The sequence below is a fragment of the Rhinoderma darwinii genome, chromosome 1 (genome assembly GCF_050947455.1).
Source record: "Rhinoderma darwinii isolate aRhiDar2 chromosome 1, aRhiDar2.hap1, whole genome shotgun sequence".
In the NCBI taxonomy this organism is placed as follows: Eukaryota; Metazoa; Chordata; class Amphibia; order Anura; family Rhinodermatidae; genus Rhinoderma; species Rhinoderma darwinii.
The window spans coordinates 235,175,790-235,196,004 of NC_134687.1; the positions used below are offsets into that span (position 1 = coordinate 235,175,790).

The window sequence follows — 20,215 nt, forward strand, 5'->3', positions numbered from 1 at the left end:
TGTTTTTTTTTTATTTTAATAAACCTATTTTTTCTATGTCTTTGTATCTTTTTTAAACTTTATTACTACCGTCTTAGTAATGGCCAACGTCCCCTAGGGGTACCGGGAAGAGTAGGGTACGATCCAGTACCCGACTATCTGCAGTGATGGTCGGGTAATGGGGCGGCCGCTGGCTGGTATTATTAGGCTGGGAAAGGCCAAACACAGTTGTCCTTCCCTCCCTGGTAATGCTAGGCTGCTGCTGTGTTGTATCTGGCTGGTTATGAAAAATGGGGTGGACCCCACATCATTTTTAAAAATAAAGAAATAAATAATTGGAAAGAACAATGTGGGGTTTTTATAATCAGCCAAATACAACATAGCAGCAGCAGGCTAGCATTACCAGTGGGAAAGGCCACTGTTTTTGGGCTTTCCCAGCCTATTAATACCAGCCTGCGACCGCGCCGGTTCCCCTCCATCACCTCCTTAGTAATGGATGTTGTCAATCAGCCAACGGCCATTACTGAGGTGGTAGTAATAAAGTTTAGAAAGATACAAAGACATAGAAAAAATATTTTATTGAAAGAAAAATCCCACACACAACCCTCGTTATCCATTTTATTGAAAATAAAAAAGCCGCCGTTATCGAAGTAGTCCTCGAATCCAAAGTAGTCCAAAAACTGAACTTGTAAAAAAACACAAACACACAAAAATAATTAGTAACACATAAAAAAGCAAAACAATTCTTATACTTAGCTTTCCTGGTCCAGTGCTGGAACCGCAGTGTCAGCGAGCTGGGCCCTATATCTAAGCCTATCATGTGTGATACTGTCTGCTAAGCCAATGTATCTAATCCTATCCATAGCTATAGGGTCATAGTGCTATAGATATGCTGTCTCCTATATACACATATGCATAAACTCACACCCATTTTTTTGGGGAGGTATATGTATTGAGGCTATTTCCCCTGACGTTTCAAGATCTTAGTGATGCCCCTGACTGCTAGTGCTGCATCGTTGGGTCACTTAGGAGACCCAGCGTGGGCCGTGGGCCATGAGAAGTTTGGGGGGCCCATGAGCCTTTAGCTACGCCCCTGGATGTGACAATTGGTTTTAATACTTGCTGTAGGTTGAGAGTATAGTAACTATCCATCGGATAAATCTAGGGCCAAAACCAAATTTGCCTAGTACAGACCACATATAGGACCACTCTACCGAGTCAAGATCCAAAGAGGAAACAACTCTGGTGCCACCTGACTGACACATAATAGATGTGATGTTGGTAAAGAGCCTCCGAAGATTAACATCAGTGGCCTTCCCTGGCATGAAACCAGATTGGTCTGGATGAATAATATGAGATATAATCTTTTGCATACGCATCGCCAGAATTTCGGCTATTATTTTAATATCACAATTAAGAAGTGAGATAGGCCGGTAAGAGCCACTGTCTCTAGGATCTTTACTGGGCTTGGGGATCAGCACTATAAGAGTCTCTCTCATAGAAGGGGGGAGGGTAGTACAACCACTGAAGGATTGAAAAAAGGTAAGCAAATGAGGGGCAATCAGGTCAACATGAAATTTATACCATTCTATTGGCAGACCGTCCAGACCCGGGGTTTTCCTGTTTGGAAAGGAGCTAATAGCCTCTGTAATTTCCTCTATGGTCGGATCAGCTTCCAAAAAATGTACATCCTCACTATCCAGGGTGGGGAACATAATGTTATCTAAGTATGCCTCTAGTTCAGATGGATTGTTTGAAACCTCCTGTAAAGGATCTGCCAGGCACAACTTCTGTGTATACGCCCATGGGTAATCAGTCTGCACCTGGTTCTATGTCTCTGAGACTGACTCCATCTTCCACCACTCAGGATGGCAGGCTTAGGAGTGGGAGAGCCTATCGCAGCCTGGCCAGACGGAGCTAGCTCCCGCCCTCTGTCTATTTATACCTGACTTTCCTGTTCCTCCTTTGCTTGTGATTCTTCTCGTGTGGTTTCCTGGCCTTGCTGCAGCTCCTAGCTATTTGACCTTGCTTCATACTGACCCCGGCTTACTGACTACTCTCCTGCTCTGCGTTTGGTACCTCGTACACTCCTGGTTTGACTCGGCTCGTTCACCTCTCTTGTTGCTCACGGTGTTGCCGTGGGCAACTGCCCCATTTCCCTTTGCTTGTGTCCCCTTGTCTGTTTGTCTGTCGTGCACCTACGCCCAGTTGTACCCTGTCGCCTAGGGCGGGTCGTTGCAAGTAGGCAGGGACTGAGTGGTGGGTAGATTAGGGCTCACTGTCTGTTTCCCAACCCCCCTGTCGTTACATAATCACAAGCCCATATACCTAGGCTACCCTGGTCCCTCACACTACTATGGACCCCCTTGAGACCCTGGCTCAGCAAATGCAGGGTCTCTCCCTACAGGTCCAGGCCCTGGCTCAGAGGGTCAACCAGCCTGACGCTGCCATGGTAGTGCCCCTCACCTCACCTCTTGAACCCCACCTCAAGTTGACTGACCGGTTCTCAGGAGACCGGAGGACTTTTCTCTCCTTTCGGGAGAGTTGTAAGCTCTACTTTCGCTTAAAGCCCCACTCCTCAGGTTCTGAGAGCCAGCGGATGGGTATAATTATGTTCCGGCTCCAGGAAGGGCCCCAAGAATGGGCCTTATCACTGGCTCCCGACGCCCCTGAACTTTCCTCCGTTGATCTTTTCTTTTCTGCTCTCTGACTTATTTATGACGAGACTGACAGGACTGCCTTTGCCGGGAGTCAGCTGGTGACCTTACGTCAGGGTAAGAGACCTGTGGAGGAGTATTGTTCTGACTTTAGGAAGTGGTGCGTAGCTTCTCGGTGGAATGACCCTGCCTTAAGGTGCCAGTTTAGGTTGGGTCTGTCGAACGCCCTGAAAGACCTGCTAGTTAGCTATCCCTCTTCTGACTCCCTAGACCAAGTTATGGCTTTAGCGGTACGACTTGACCGACGTCTCAGGGAACGACAACTTGAACGTTTTTGTGTTTTCCCCTCTGACTCCCCCATGATGCCTCCCGAGGCCCCGTTGCTTCGCTCTTCCACGGAAGACTCGGAGGTACCTATGCAACTCGGGGCCTCCGTGTCCCCCCGACAACGTAGAGAGTTCCGCAGGAAGAATGGTCTCTGCTTCTATTGTGGGGATGACAAGCATCAAGTGAACACCTGTCCTAGGCGTAAGAATAAGCAGCCGGAAAACTTCCGCGCCTAAGTGATCATCGGGGAGGTCACTTGGGCGCACAGGTATTTCCCGTAAATATGAAACGTAATAAAATATTGCTTCCCTTTCAGGTCTCTTTTGGTGGTAGGTCTGCTACCGGCAGTGCCTTCGTGGATTCAGGGTCTTCTGCTAATATCATGTCTGTGGAATTTGCTATGTCTCTAGCTATGCCTTTGATTGATTTGCTTAAACCTGTCCCGGTAGTGGGTATCGACTCCACTCCTCTTGCTAATGGTTATTTTACTCACATACCCCTGTTTTTGAACTCCTTGTTGGCTCCATGCATTTGGAGCAGTGCTCTGTACTGTTGATGCAGGGATTATCGTCCGATTTGGTTTTAGGCCTCCCCTGGTTGCAGTTGCATAATCCCACGTTTGACTGGAATACTGGGGAGCTTACCAAATGGGGTAATGAATGCTTGACGTCATGTTTTTCTGTTAATTCTATTTCTCCCCCTGAGGAGGTGAACACGCTACCTGAGTTTGTTCAGGACTTTGCTGATGTTTTCTCTAAGGAGGCCTCCGAGGTGTTACCTCCTCATAGAGAATACGATTGCGCTATCGATTTGGTACCAGGAGTTAAGCTCCCTAAGGGTAGGATATTTAATCTTTCTTGTCCTGAACGTGAAGCCATGAGAGAGTATATCCAGGAATGCCTGGCCAAGGGTTACATTCGCCCCTCTACTTCTCCGGATGGTGCTGGCTTCTTCTTCGTAGGGAAGAAGGATGGTGGTCTTACGCCATGCATTGACTACCGTAACTTGAATAAGGTCACTGTAAGGAACCAGTATCCCCTTCCTTTGATTCCTGATCTCTTTAATCAAGTTCAGGGGGCTCAATGGTTCTCTAAGTTTGATCTACGGGGGCGTATAACCTTATCCGCATCAAAGAGGGGGATGAGTGGAAGACTGCGTTTAACACGCCCGAGGGTCATTTCGAATACCTCGTCATGCCCTTTGGGTTGTGTAATGCCCCCGCGGTCTTCCAGAATTTCATAAATCAGATTTTAAGAGATTACCTGGGGGTATTTCTTGTAGTGTACCTGGATAACATACTTGTGTTTTCCAAGGACCTGTCCTCCCACATTGAGCATGTCAGGAAGGTGCTCCAGGTCCTTCGGGAAAACAAACTGTTTGCTAAGACCGAAAAATGTGTGTTTGGGGTGCAAGAGATACCATTTTTGGGTCAAATCCTCACTCCTCATGAATTCCGCATGGTCCCCGCCAAGGTCCAGGCTGTGGCGGAATGGGTCCAACCTGCCTCCCTGAAGGCGTTACAGTGTTTCTTGGGGTTCACTAATTATTACAGGAGATTTATTGCTAACTTCTCGGTCATCGCTAAGCCTCTTACGGACCTCACTCGCAAAGGTGCTGATCTCCTCCACTGGCCTCCTGAGGCTGTCCAGGCTTTTGAGGTCCTTAAGAAGTGCTTTATCTCGGCCCAGGTGCTGGTCCAGCCCAACCAAATGGAGCCATTTATCGTGGAGGTTGACGCATCCGAGGTGGGAGTGGGGGCTGTCTTGTTCCAGGGTACCAGGTCCCTCACCCATCTCCGTCCCTGTGCCTACTTCTCCAGGAAGTTTTCGCCCACTGAGAGTAACTATGATATTGACAACCGCGAACTCTTAGCCATTAAATGGGCATTTGAAGAGTGGCGCCACTTCCTGGAGGGGGCTAGGCACCAGGTAACGGTCCTTACCGACCACAAGAATCTGGTTTTCCTAGAATCTGCCCGGAGGCTAAACCCGAGACAAGCTCGATGGGCGCTATTTTTTACCAGATTCAACTTTTTGGTTACCTATAGGGCTGGGTCTAAAAATATTAAGGCCGATGCACTGTCGCGTAGCTTCATGGCCAACCCTCCTTCGGAGGAAGATCCTGCTAGTATTTTGCCTCCTGGTATAGTAGTTTCTTCTATTGATTCTGATTTAGTCTCTGAAATTGCGGCTGATCAAGGTTCAGCTCCCGGGAACCTTCCTGAGAACAAGCTGTTTGTTCCCCTGCAATTCCGGCTAAGGGTACTTAGGGAAAATCATGACTCCGCACTATCTGGTCATCCAGGCACCCTGGGTACCAAACACCTCATTGCCAGAAACTATTGGTGGCCTGGGTTGCCTAAAGACGTTAAGGCCTACTTCGCCGCTTGTGAGGTTTGTGCCAGGTCCAAGACTCCCAGGTCCCGACCAGCGGGCTTACTACGTTCTTTGCCCATTCCCCAGAGACCTTGGAGCCATATCTCCATGGATTTTATCACCGATTTGCCTCCATCTCAAGGCAAGTCGGTGGTGTGGGCTGTAGTAGACCGCTTCAGTAAGATGTGCCACTTTGTGCCCCTCAAGAAACTACCCAATGCTAAGACGTTAGCTACCTTGTTTGTCAAACACATCCTGCGTCTCCATGGGGTCCCTGTCAATATTGTTTCGGACAGAGGGGTACAATTTGTTTCATTGTTTTGGAGAGCCTTCTGTAAAAAGTTGGAGATTGATCTGTCCTTCTCCTCTGCCTTCCATCCTGAAACTAATGGCCAAACCGAGAGGACTAATCAGTCTCTAGAACAATATTTAAGGTGTTTTATCTCTGACTGTCAGTATTATTGGGTCTCATTCATTCCCCTCGCCGAATTTTCCCTTAATAACTGGGTCAGTAACTCGTCAGGGGTCTCCCCCTTTTTCTGTAATTTTGGGTTTAATCCACGGTTCTCCTCCGTTTCACCTGGTAGTTCCAACAATCCCGAGGTAGAGGTCGTTCATCGGGAACTGTGCACAGTCTGGGCCCAGGTTCAGAAGAACCTAGAGGCGTCCCAGAGCATACAAAAGACTCAGGCAGATAGAAGACATTCTGCTAACCCCTTGTTTATGGTCGGGGATCTGGTGTGGTTATCGTCTAAGAACTTGCGCCTTAAGGTCCCGTCCAAGAAGTTTGCTCCCCGGTTTATAGGGCCGTATAAGGTCATTGAAGTCCTCAATCCTGTCTCCTTCCGACTGGAATTGCCCCCATCTTTTCGTATACACGACGTGTTTCATGCCTCCCTCCTTAAACGCTGCTCCCCGTCCTTGGCTCCCTCGAGGAAACCTCCTGTTCCCGTTCTCACCCCTGAGGGGGTGGAATTCGAGGTGGCCAAGATTGTGGACAGCAAGATGGTCCAAGGCTCCCTCCAGTACCTGGTCCATTGTCGAGGATACGGGCCTGAGGAGAGGACTTGGGTACCCGCCCGGGATGTTCACGCTGGGGTATTGGTCAGGAAGTTCCACCTTCGTTTCCCCAATAAACCAGGTCCACTTAGAAAGGGTCCGGTGGCCCCTCATAAAAGGGGGGTACTGTAAAGGATCTGCCAGGCACAACTTCTGTGTATATGCCCATGGGTAATGTCTGCACCTGGTTCTATGTCTCTGAGACTGACTCCATCTTCCACCACTCAGGATGGCAGGCTTAGGAGTGGGAGAGCCTATCGCAGCCTGGCCAGACGGAGCTAGCTCCCGCCCTCTGTCTATTTATACCTGCCTTTCCTGTTCCTCCTTTGCTTGTGATTCTTCTCGTGTGGTTTCCTGGCCTTGCTGCAGCTCCTAGCTATTTGACCTTGCTTCATACTGACCCCGGCTTACTGACTACTCTCCTGCACTGCGTTTGGTACCTCGTACACTCCTGGTTTGACTCGGCTCGTTCACCTCTCTTGTTGCTCACGGTGTTGCCGTGGGCAACTGCCCCATTTCCCTTTGCTTGTGTCCCCTTGTCTGTTTGTCTGTCGTGCACCTACTGAGCGTAGGGACCGTCGCCCAGTTGTACCCCGTCGCCTAGGGCGGGTCATTGCAAGTAGGCAGGGACTGAGTGGTGGGTAGATTAGGGCTCACTGTCTGTTTCCCAACCCCCCTGTCGTTACACCTCCGAGAAGTACAAATCAGAATAGAACTTAGAAGAGACATCATTGATGGCTAAGGGGTTACTGACAGGCATCCCAGTACACGAGGTGATTTCTAAAATAGGATCCGGTGTGGTGTCCTCTCTAGCCAAGTAAGCCAGCAAAAGACCATTATCTCCCTCCTCAAAAACTCTCTGTTGGTAATAAAAGGTTTTCTTCCTGGTGTGTTCCTTTAGTAAAAGGGTATATTGACATTGCTTCGCCATGAATGTGGTAAAGGCCGAGGCCTCCCTAGTCCTGAGATATTCCTCCTCCGCTACAACCAGTTCAGCCTCCAATCCTATACGTTGTTTACCTAGTCCCTTTCTATGTGAGGAAATTGCTCGTATAACCACCCCTCTGATATATGCTTTAAAGGCATCCCACATTAGATTACTATCAGTCGAACCTAGGTTAGTATTCCAGAAACCTGAAATTTCTTTATCTAAGGAAGTCGCGACCTTAGTGCAGGAGAGCCATAACGGACTCAATCGCCATAATTTCCGTTTTGCAATCTCAGGGAACCCCAGAGTGATTATGAGGGGAGAGTGGTCCGAGATACCCAGAGGGAGATATTGTGCATCTACCACATATACTAGCGAAGCATCAATTCCAAATGCCAGGTCGATTCTGGAAAAGGACCAATAGACGGGTGAGTGGCATGAATAAGTTAAAGAATGAGGGTAACGAGTACGCCAAATTTCCCGTAAGTGATAAGTTGCAGCCCAATTAGCGAATGGGGAACTACACTCAGGGACTCCCCCCAGTTTATCTAATTCAAAGCACAACAAAAAGGTTGAAATCCTCGAGGAGTAGAAGAGAAGCAGGACCAGACTCTATCACCAGCATCATTATGTCAGTGAGCAATGGGACAGCGACCGGAGGACGATTATAGACATTAACAATGATAAAGGATTTAAAATGGATCTGACATAGCAGCATAAGGAATCTTCCCCTAGGATCCGTCTTAACAGATGTAACCTCACATTGTAAAGATTTGTGGACTAGTAACGAGACCCCACAGGAGTAACTGGAATAAGAGGCATGATAACCATGCCTGACCCATGGCCGTGCAAGAGCTCGCAGTTTGGAACCGAGTAAATGAGTCTATTGTAAAAGTATCATTTGCGGGTTGGACGTGGAGAGAAAATTAAAAACTAAGGAGCTTTTAAATTTGTCATGAGGTCATCTCACATTCCAGGAAATAATTTTAAGATGGCGTAGCTCCTCCATAAGTAATATTAAATACAGTATAGATCCAGAGGACAGTCTTATCATATTTATGATATTTTAATAATGTAATAAGTTTATGTGAGACTAGTACTGGACTAGAAAAGGGGAGTGAACTATGAGCTCTGGACTTTACCCTAGCTGCTGACACTGGAAATCAGAGAGGAGGAAATAGTGAAGCAGAATCGAGGGAGCGAAAAGTATAGGTTACAAGAAACAGAAGGATACAAGGCTTATAAAAATTAAGAGTGGGTCTAGACAACTCAAGAGGCAAGTAAAGAACTCTCCATGGACACTCCACTGCAGCCACCGGACAAGAATGTGCCGTCTGTTTCTGCTGAGTGAGTGGCTTTATATACTGCTAAACCACAATATGCTTTCTAGGTGTTGTTAGTCATGTGCCTCAGGGTTGATATTTTGATTATAATCCTATGGCCAATGGCGAAAAGCTTTTGTGTAAAAAGAATAAGAAAAATATAACTGTAAATTTTGCAGCTTTGTCCTTGAAAACTTTTATATAATACACAATAAGTTATATAGAGATACAATTTTCAAATTAGTCATTAAAGATTAAGGCGCTTATAAGTCTAATATAGTGCCTTCTAATGTAAATGTACTCAGTGTAATCAGTAGGTCATTACAATAACCCAAAAAATCCTCATAACCAAAGGCATAAAGACAAAATTCTTAACATCATCCATGGCCATAAATATCAATGGTTACACTGGATGACATCCAACCACTCTGGCCCTTATTTCAATCATCTGGATCTGTTCTTTGCTGTTGCCATCGGAGGTAAATTCAATACATGCTGTCTGAATTATATTCTAAGAGTATTTTTCACCATAACTAATAACAACCTATTTTATTTATGTATCCTTTATTACATACACATTGCTTTGTCTAGCAAACTACCTGATAATTAAACAAAATATTTTAGATAGTAGTGGAACGTTACATAAAAGAAAATGGGAAACTATGTTAGCGGTACTGAGATAAGGTCTGATAAATACTATAAATGTAAGGGTATGTTCACACGCAGTGGTTTCAGACGTAATTGGGGACGTTTACGCCTCGAATTACGCCTGAAAAAACTGCACCATTACGCCTCCAAACATCTGCTCATTGCTTACAATGAGATTTACGGTGTTCTGTTCCCACGAGGCTCAATTTTACGTGTCGCTGTCAAAATACGGCGCGTAAAAAGACGCCCGCGAAAAAGAAGTGCATATCACTTCTTGGGACGTTTTTGGAGGCGTTTTTCATTGACTCCATTGAAAAACAGCTCCAATAACGGCCGTAAAATACGCTGCAAATAACGCGAGTTGTTACAAAAACTTCTGAAAATCAGGAGCTGTTTTCGCTTGAAAACAGCTCCATATTTTCAGACGTATTTTGCTAAGCGTGTGAACATACCCTACATGAATATAGATGGTGCATTTATTTTATACTTGCAGTATACAAGCACATATATAGTACGTACTGCATGTATCTGCTATGGCAATAAGCCTGACTAGGCACAGCAGCCTTTTCTCAGAAAAGTTGAGCAGGAATGTAGATAGAATTAAATGGCAAGCCACTACTTACATATTCCTGTATCTATAGAATAATGTGGTTTGACATTTGTCACATAATACCCTTACAACATGGGAAAAATATTAAAAGGCCTATGCTAAGTCACAGCATGATCAGGAAGGAAATGCAGCTAAAATACCCAGAGCTGTATATTGTATAACCTGCCATTGCACACTTCTTGTCTGTGGACAAAGTTCAATGCTGGCCAGTAATGATCTAAACATTCCTCATTTGGTCATCTGTACACATCACAATGTGTTTTGTTTTTTTTTAAGGTCATGTCGTATCACACACTACATTTCTTTGTAAACTAAAGACTGCAGCATATGTGGGTCTCAGAAATGGTAACTGCACTGTGACTACTAGTTAGGCCTCATGCACACGGCCGTGCCCGTACTACAAAATATGGGAGCACGGCCCGTAAAAAAACGAAAAGTAGGACATGCTCCATAATTCCCGGCACGGTTCTATGGAACAGACACCTATCCATAGCGATACGGAAAGGTGTCCTTGACAAATAGAATGGGGTGGGTCCGTAATTGTGGACCGTATTACGGTCCGCAATTACGGAGATTTTTTACGGTCGTGTGCATGGAGCATGATTGTTTTCTTTTAACTTTTAAGAAAACCCATCTTGGAATAAGTAATTGAAATAGTTTAATGAAGCACTCCAGTAAATAATTTTTTCCACACACGCCCCACCACAGTTTTAACATGTAATGTTGTGTGTTGGCTTACCTGGTTCTCTATTATATCCGTAGCCGCTTCGTTTCTGGCCGTCCAGGGGCCAGAAACGATCTTCATTCTGACTCTCTTGAGTCCTATAGCATCTGTTGTAGTTACCGGAGGTCAGGTTCTCAATGCATGCTGCGCATGGAAATCACCACAGCACACGGACCCGTTGATTTCAATGGGGCCGTTCACACAGTGAGTTTTCACGCAGTGAGAGTCCGCTGCATCAAACTCACTGCATGTCCTATATTGGTGCGTTTTCACGCACTTACGCGCCCATTGCAGTCAATGGGTGCGTGAAAACCACGCATCGCACATGGATGCACATCCGTGTGCGGTGCGTGATTTGTGCATCAATTCAATCGAACATAATAATGAAAAAAATATGTGCTTTGCGAGTGTGTGAATAACGCATGCCACTTGCAAAGCACACTGATGCGTAACGCAACACACACAGACCAGATTGCCGCGCGTTTTTCACGCGCTTGAATCTAATACGCTCGCGTGAATGTAGCCTAAGACTGACAACGAGGATCTCATGGACTTGCATTGAGACACTGACTCCAGTCTGTACAGAAGACGTTCTAGGACTCAGAGAGTCAGAGTGAAGATCAGGTGACCCCCCCCCCCCCCGAGCAACTACAGATAAAATAGAGAACCAGGTAAGTCAATACACAACCTTACACTGCATTTAACCACATGTTAAAACGGGGGGGGGGGGGGGGGGGGGGCTGACTACAGATAAAATAGAAAACCAGGTAAGTCAATACACAACCTTACACTGCATTTAACCACATGTTAAAACGGGGGGGGGGGGATAATTCACTGGAGTGCTTCTTTTGGTCAAATGGATGGGGCAGGGGAGGTATTACCTTCTCAGCAGTGGCGTAACTACCACTGTAGCAGCCGTAGCGGCTCCCCCCCCCCCCCCCCCACCATGGCCGGAGGCTCTGCTAGCAGCTGCTATGGCTGCTACAGCGTGATGCCACTGAAGGGGTTGTTCCTACAAAAGACATGCATCCCCTATCCACAGGATAGGGGATACATGTGGGATCGCTGGGACGCCCAGCGATAAGGAGAACGGGGGACCGAAAGTCCCCCGAAGTTCCCATGACAAACCTCGGGGTCTGTCGACAGCTCCATATAAATTAATTGTGCACCGGTCGCGCTTGTGCGCATGCATGACCAGCGCTCCTTTCATTTTTATTGAACTGCGCAGACCCTGGTAGTCCGAGGTTTCTCATATAGAACTTCGGGGGACTTTCGGTCCCCCGTTCTCCTTATCGCTGCCAGCGATCACACATGCTTCCCCTATCCTGTGGATAGGGGATACATCTCCTTTGTAGGACAAACTATAGGTCGTTGTTGTTTTTTTGGGGGGGGCTGTATAGCATTATCTACAGGGGGGCTGTATGACGTTATGTACAGGGAGCTGTATGGCGTTATCTACAGGGGGGACAGTATGGTGTTATCTACAGGGTGGGAGGCTGTATGGCATTATCTACAGGGTGAGGGGCTGTATGGCGTTATCTACATTGTGGGGGGCTGTATCGCGTTATCTACAGGGGGGCTGTATGGCGTTATCTACAGGGAGGGCTGTATGGCGTTATCTACAGGGAGGGCTGTATGGCGTTATCTACAGGGGGAGGGTTGTATGGCGTTATCTACTGGGGTGCTGTATGGCGTTATGTACAGGGGGCTGTATGGCGTTATCTACAGGGGGGACAGTATGGTGTTATCTACAGGGTGGGGGCTGTATGGCATTATCTACAGGGTGGGGGGCTGTATGGCGTTATCTACAGGGTGGGGGCTGTATGGCGTTATCTACAGGGGGCTGTATGGCGTTATCTACAGGGAGGGCTGTATGGCGTTATCTACAGGGGGAGGGTTGTATGGCGTTATCTACTGGGGTACTGTATTGCGTTATCTACAGGGAGGTCTGTATGGCGTTATCTACAGGGGAGTTGTAAGGCGTTATCTACAGGGGGCTGTATGGCGTAATCTACAGGGGGCTGTATGGCATTATCTACAGGGGGCTGAGTAAGGCGCTATCTACAGGGGGCGCTGTGTGGCGGAATCTTTAGGGAGGCACTATATACAAGGCAGAGTCCCAGTGGTATGTCCCAGTGTCAACTGTATCTGCATTCTCAGGACGCAGATACCGTTGAATCCAATGCTAAAGCCGTCAGCTCCCTGCTTCAGAATTAGTACAGAGCAGAGGAAGCTTCACCACTTGTCGAGAACTCCCCGGGCACAGCGCTACTTTAAGTACTGAGCCTGGGCCATATATAACCGCTGAGCACTATCCATATATGGACGGTGACGTCAGGGGCTCTTCCGGAGTGGAATCCCCGGCCAGAGCGTTGCCGACGCTCTGGCAGGGAATTTTGCTCCTAGAGGGAGCCCTTTAAATCACTATCCATATATAGACAGTGACGTCAGGGGCTACTCCTGGAGGGAAATCCCCGGCCAGAGCGTGGCCGATTCTCTGGCTGGGGATTCTACTCCTAGAGGGAGCCCCAATGGCGCTATCTACAGTGGGGCTGGCGCTATCTACAGAGGGTGGTGCTATCTTTAGAGGGGTGTGGCACTATCTACATGGGCACTGTGGCACTATATTGGCACTATTTACAGGGTACAATGTGGTGCTATTTACATGGGCACTGTGTGTGGAACTACATGGCCAATGTGGGCACTGGCACTAGGGGCAGCTAGGGGGGCATTATACTGTATAGGGGCAGCTAAGGGGGCATTATACTGTATGGGGGCAGCTAAGGGGGCATTATACTGTATGGTGGTAGCTAAGGAGACATTATACTGTATGGGGCAGCTGTGGGGGCATTATACTGTATGGGGGCAGCTATGGTGCATTATTTTGTATGTGGCAGCTATGGGGGAATTATACGGTATTGGGGCAATATACTGTATGGGGCAGCTATGGGGGCATTATGCTGTATGGGAGCAGCGATGGGGGATTATACTGTATGGCGGAATTTGTGTGGGTATTATACTGTATGGGGGTATCTGTGTGGGCTTTATACTGTATGGGGCAGCTAGGGGGCATTTTACTGTATGTGGGCATCTGTGTGGGCATTATAATGTATGGGGGCAGTTATGGGGGCATTATACTGTATGGGGCATCTGTGTTGGCTTTATACTGTATGGGTGCATCTATTTGGCATTATACCATTTGGGAGGCACTATGGGGTTTTATACTGTGTGGGGGGGGGCAGCTATAGGGGCATTATACTGTGTGTGGGGTTCTATTGGGCATTAAACTGTGGGGAGGCACTATGGGAGCGTAATACTGTGAGTGCTGAATTGGGTGTGTATGGGCAGGGATTGGGTGGGTTTGGAGGCGTGGTTAAAAGGAAAACATTTTGGGATACTTGAAAGTTGGGAGGTATGTAGTTTAGATTTTATAACATGTTGGAATCTCAAAAGCTAATGGGCGCTTAGTTATTAACCCCTTTAGGATGCAGCCTGTTTTGGCCTTGTGGCACAACGATTTTTTTCAAATCTGACGTGTCACTTTATGTGGTAATAACTTGGGAATGCTTTTACCTATCCAAGCGATTCTGAGATTGTTTTCTCGTGACATATTGTACTTTATGATAGTGGAAAAATTTGGTCGATAAATTTAATATTTATTAGTGAAAAACACCAAAATTGAGAAAATTTGCAAAAATTGGCATTTTTCTAAATTTAAATGTATCTGCTTGTAAAACAGATAGTAATACCACACAAAATAGTCACTAGTTAACATTTCCCATATGTGTACTTTATGTTTGCATAGTTTTTTGAACGTCCTTTTATTTTTCTAGGACGTTAGCAGCAATTTCTCACATTTTCAAGAAAATTTCAAAAGGCTATTTTTACAGGTACCAGTTTAGTTGTGAAGTGGTTTTGAAGGCCTTATATATTAGAATCCCCCAATAAATCACCCCATTTTAAAAACTGCAGCCCTCAAAGTATTCAAAACAGCATTCAGAAAGTTTCTTAACCCTTTAGGGTCGTTTCAAAGGAAATAAAGCAAAGTAGAGTGGAAATTTACAAATTTCATTTTTTTTTGCCGCAATTCATTTGTAATAAAAAAAATTCTGTAACACAGAAAGTTTTACCAGAGAAACACAACTCAATATTTATTGCCCAGATTCTGCAGTTTTTAGGAATATCCTACATGTGGCCCTAGTGTGCTAATGGACTGAAACACAGTTCTCAGAAGCAAAGGAGTACCTAGTGGATTTTGGGGTCTGCTTTTTTTTTAGATTATATTTTAGGCACCATGTCAGGTTTGAAGAGGTCTTGTGTTGCCAAAACAGTGGAAACTCCCCAAAAGTGACCCCATTTGGAAAACTACACCCCTCAAGGAATTTATCTAGGAGGTATAGTTAGCATTTTGACCCCACAGGTATTTTGCTATATTTATTGGAGTTAGTCTGTGAAAATGAAAATCTACATATTTTTTCTGAAAAAACATAGAAATTTGTAATATTTACAAGGAATAAACAAGAAAATGCACCTCAACATTTGTAAAGCATTTTCTCCTGATTACGTAAATACCCCATATGTGGCAATAAACTGCTGTTTGGACCCACAGCAGGACTCAGAAGTGAAGGAGCGCCATTTGGATTTCGGAGCTCAGATTTTGCTGGATTGGTCTTCAGTGCCATGTCGTGTTTGCAACACCCTGGAGGAACCAAAACATTGGAGACCTCCCAAAAGTGACCCCATTTAGGAAACTACACCCCTCAAGGAATTTTTCTAGGGGTATAGTGAGCATTTATACCACACAGGTTTTTTTGCAGAATTTAGTAGAATTGGGCCATGAAAATGAATATCAACATTTTTGTTCACTAAAATGTTCAATTTTTTAATTTTCACAAGGGATAAAGGAGAAAAAGTCGCCCTAAATTTGTAATGCAATCTCTCCCGAGTATGACAATACCCCATATGTGGTAGTAATTGATTTTTTAATAGAAATCAATTAACCTTTGCAGGACTGATCCTTTTTTGCTTTTTCATTTTAGTTTTTCACTCCCCACCTTCCAAACGCCATAACTTTTTTATTTTTCCATCAATAGGGCTTATTTTTTGCGGAAAGGGTTGTAGTTTCTATTGACACCATTTAAAGTACCATATAATGTACTGGGAAACCGAAAATATTTTTTGTGGGGTGAAATTGGAAAAAACTGTGATTCCTCCATTGCTTTTTGGGTTTCGTTTTTACCGCTTTCACCGTGCGGTAAAAACGTCAACTTAACTTCATTCTGTGAGTCAGTACGATTACGGTGATACCAAATGTATATATATATTTTTATATTTTACTACTTCTACAAAGAAAAAACTATTTGTTAAAAAAAAATAATTGTTTTGTATCAACACATTCTGAGAGCCATAACGTTTTTATTTTTTGGTCGATTGAGCGGTGTGAGGGCTTATTTTTGGCGGGACGAGCTGTAGTTTTTATTGGTACCATCTTTTGGTACATACAACGTTTTGATCACTTTTTATTACATTTTATTTAGAGCTTTGGTGACCAAAAACTGCGCTAAAAATAAATTTCTACTTTATTCTGCGGGTCGATACGATTACGGCGATACCATATGTATATCTTTTTTTATGTTTTGCAGCGTTTCAACAATAAAATCACTTTTTTGTGTCACTTTATTCTGAGAGCCATAACTTTTTTCTTTTTCAGTCAAAAAAGCTGTGTAAGGGCTTTTTTTTTGCGGGACGGGCTGTAGTTTTTATTGATACTATTTTGGGGTTACATACGCCTGCTGATGTGCTACAAACCCCCTAAATGCGGCGATCGCAATCGCAATCGAGCCCTGCATTTAACGTGTTAATTGCCTAAATCAGCGGCGATGAGTCGCTGATCTGCAACAGTGAGGTGTCAGTTGTCTGGGACAGCTGACCTCCCGGTTCCCGTGGCACACTGTCATTGACACTGCCACCGACAGTGTCTGAATCGGGAACGACACAGTGACTTCCTGTCACTCTGACAGGAAGCCTATCTGGAGGCTGATCCTGATAGGCTTCCGTCCATTACTTGGCCTCCGGTTGCCATGCTAGCCATCTGCAAACCTCACGATTTCATTGTGAGGTCTGCCGATATGCTAGAAACCCCTAGATTGCAATCGATTGCCGCATTTAAGGGGTTATTTGCCGAAATCAGCTAAAATGAGCCGCTCATCGGCAACAGTGGAATGTCAGCTGTCGGGGACAGTGTGCACCAGGAACCGCGCAGTAACTGTACGTCCTGGTGCGCTAAGACACTGGCCACCCGGACGTACAATTGCGTCATGGTGTGCCTAGGGGTTAATGAAGAAGAAGATCATTATGCATTTATTAGTTCAAGCTCCCTTGCCAGAAACAAGTAAGGCTAAGTTCACATCTCGTTTTGTGCACACATTTGTGGTATACGACAACGTATACATTTTTAAAGTTACATGCATTTGTAACATACGCTTAAGTTTTTTTGTAGTATACTTCGTACACGTTTTTATGTGTTTGTGTCTGTTCTTACTTCTAAAAACGTATACTTTTTTCGGTTTTTAGCTAAATCAAACTTTGTAAAGTCAGGATTTCCCATGTATGGTTACAAAAACGTATACGTTCTACGTATGCAGACGTAGGGTTTAACCCCTTAAAGACCAGGCCAATTTGAGTTTTTTCATTTTCGTTTTTTCCTCCCCGCTTGCCACAAGCCATAACTTGTTTATTTCCTCGTCAAAATAGCCATATGAGGGCCTGTTTTTTTTCGGGACAAGTTGTAGTTTTTCATGGCACCATTTATTGTACTGCATAATGTACTGGAAAGCTGAAAACATTTGTTGGGTGAAAAGGCCAAAAAACTGCGAGTACGCCATTTTTTGGGGGGTTTTGTTTTCATGGTGAAATTTTCACTTTATTCTACAGGTTGATACAATATATTATATATTTTGTTTTATGTTTTACCACTTTAAAAAAAAATAAAACTATTTGCTAAAAAAAATAAATGTTTTGTGTCGCCATATTCTGAGAGCCATAACTTTTTTATATCTCCATCAACTTAGCAGTGTGCAGGCTTAAATTTTGCGGGCTGTAGTTTTCACCGATACCATTTTGGGGTACATGCGACTTTTTGATCACTTTGTTCCTTTTTTTGGAAAGCTAAGGTGACAAAAAAACAGCAACTTGCATGTTTTATATATATATATATATATACATATATATATATATATATATATATATATATATATATATATATATACATATATATTTTTATTTTTTTATTTATTTTTTACGGCGTTCACCGAGTGGGTTAACAACGCTATATTTTGATAGTTCGGACTTTTACAGACGCGGCGATACCAGTTATGTTAACTTTTTTTTTTTTTTTAACATTGCTTTCGAGAAAAAAATGGGAAACGTTTTTTTTTTTTACTTTTAATATTTTTTTTGGAACATTATAAAAAACTTTATTTATATATATATATATATATATATATATATATATATATATATATATATATATATATATCTAGAGGACTTGAACCAGCATTGTATCGCTTGGATGATATACCTCAATACTAAGGTATTGCAGTATATCGTGACACTGACAGTCTCCGCCCCCAGGCTGCCATGACAACCATCGTCACCGGCGATCCCGTCGTGGGGGGGGGACGCGATGGCGTGTTTGAGGGGGCGCTCCCCTGATTCTAACAATTTAAATGCCGCGGTCGCGATTGACCACGGCTTTTAAGGTGTTAAACAGACGGAATCAAAGTGATCTTTGATTCCGCCAGTTGCAGAGAGGTGTCAGCTGTATAGCTGTCAGCTGAGTATGGCTCAGTCCATGTGCCCACTCCCCACTTCCGGTTAACGGCTACCACGTACATGTACGTGGTATGTCATTAAGGGGATAAGATTGCATACGTCGTCCATATGTCGCCGTTGACTTCAATACAAATAAAAACGTATACGTGTGGTATACGTTTTGGAAAGGTATTGAAAAGCGTAGTAGACTACGCTTTTCAGGACATGGAAAAAAAAGGATAGAGTGTAAGCACACAAAACGTATGCACAAACTACAGCATTAGGGCTTCCGTCCTGACCATAGAAATCAATGTACACGCTGTGGTACACGTTTTGACACTGTTTTTTCATGTCAAAACGTGCACATCAGACGTACACTGTAAAAACGAGATGTGAACTTAGCCTTAGTGCGAATTATTTTATCTGCACATAGGTTAACAGAGTTTTAATGCTGTGTGTATGTAACACTCGCGGAAACACCTGCTGTCTGCACAAAGGTCACCGGGCTTACAACCTGCTTTATCATAGCTAGCTGGTCTGTTACATCTCGTGTCACTTGCAGGTACAGGAGGTGAGCAGAGTTGAATTAAGTTCACAATGTTCCAGATGCATTGTGCTCGTACGTGTACGTAAGCCACAAGTATCCAAGAAAACAATCATGACTCTTCTAACAGACTAGAAGGAATTTGTTGTTATTTCAGATAGTAAAGTCAGCATTACTGACAGACCTTATGTAACTTCATAAATATACACTATAATGGTATTGATTTATAATTTACTATTAACATTTATAAAACATTCCTGCTTATCAGGACAAGTATGTGCTTCCAAATCTGTAATGTATAATCCCAAATGAAATAATCTTCTTTCCTCCAAATGACTAATTGTCAGTCATTAAGGCCTATGACCGGATGAAGAAGTGAAGTAATTCATTTGGATTACTACGAAACATCACCTTGACATGTACTTTAAACAAAGAAAGTCATATCAAATCTTACATCAGTAATACATGAACTGTTAGGGCATGACCACACGTGGCAGATTTCCTCCGCAACTGTCCGCATCAATGCCGCACAGAATCTGCGTTGCAGATTCTGCTGCGGATCTGCACAAAATGTGCAGTAAATTGATGCGGACTAGCTGCTGCGGACTGCGGGAAAAGTACTTCCCTTCTCCCTATCAGTGCAGGATAGAGAGAAGGGACAGCACTTTCCCTTGTGAAAGTCAAAGAAATTCATACTTACCGCCCGTTGTCTTGGTGACGCGTCCCTCCTTCGGCATCCAGCCCGATCTCCCAGGATGACGCGGCAGTCCATGTGACCGCTGCAGCCTGTTATTGTGCAGAAACAGTTACTGCCGATCGCTTAACTCTTTCAGCACCCTGGACAGTGACTATTTACAGACGTCTCCTAGCAACGCTCCCGTCATTACGGGAGCCCCATTGACTTCCTCAGTCTGGCTGTAGACCTAGAAATACATAGGTCCAGCCAGAATGAAGAAATGTCAAGTTAAAAAAGCAAGACGGATCCGCAGCACACATAACATGTGCATGACAGCTGCGGACTTCATTGCGGAAATTAGAATCTCCATTGAAGTCAATGGAGAAATTCCGCCATGAGTCCGCCACTGCTCCGCAACAGACAGAGCATGCTGCGGACACCAAATTCCGCTCCGCAGCCTATGCTCCGCAGCGGAATTTTACGCCTCGTCTAAACGAACACTGCTAAATTAAAGTGTAAGTCAATGGACAAACGGCTCCGCTGCGGATTAACGC

The 20,215-nt window shown here is 44.7% G+C and overlaps 1 protein-coding gene across 2 annotated transcripts in view; it reads left to right on the forward strand.

Annotated features, from left to right (window-relative positions):
• Window positions 1-8,504: 8,504 nt before the first annotated feature.
• The window catches only part of LOC142740474 (GRAM domain-containing protein 2A-like), a 190,177-nt gene continuing 178,466 nt past the window's right edge, over window positions 8,505-20,215 (forward strand). For both annotated transcript variants that reach the window (XM_075849977.1, XM_075849985.1), the window contains exon 1: window positions 8,505-8,672. In XM_075849977.1, coding sequence (XP_075706092.1) covers window positions 8,620-8,672 — 53 coding nt within the window. In that variant the 5' untranslated portion in view covers window positions 8,505-8,619. The remainder of the gene's footprint in view (window positions 8,673-20,215) is intronic.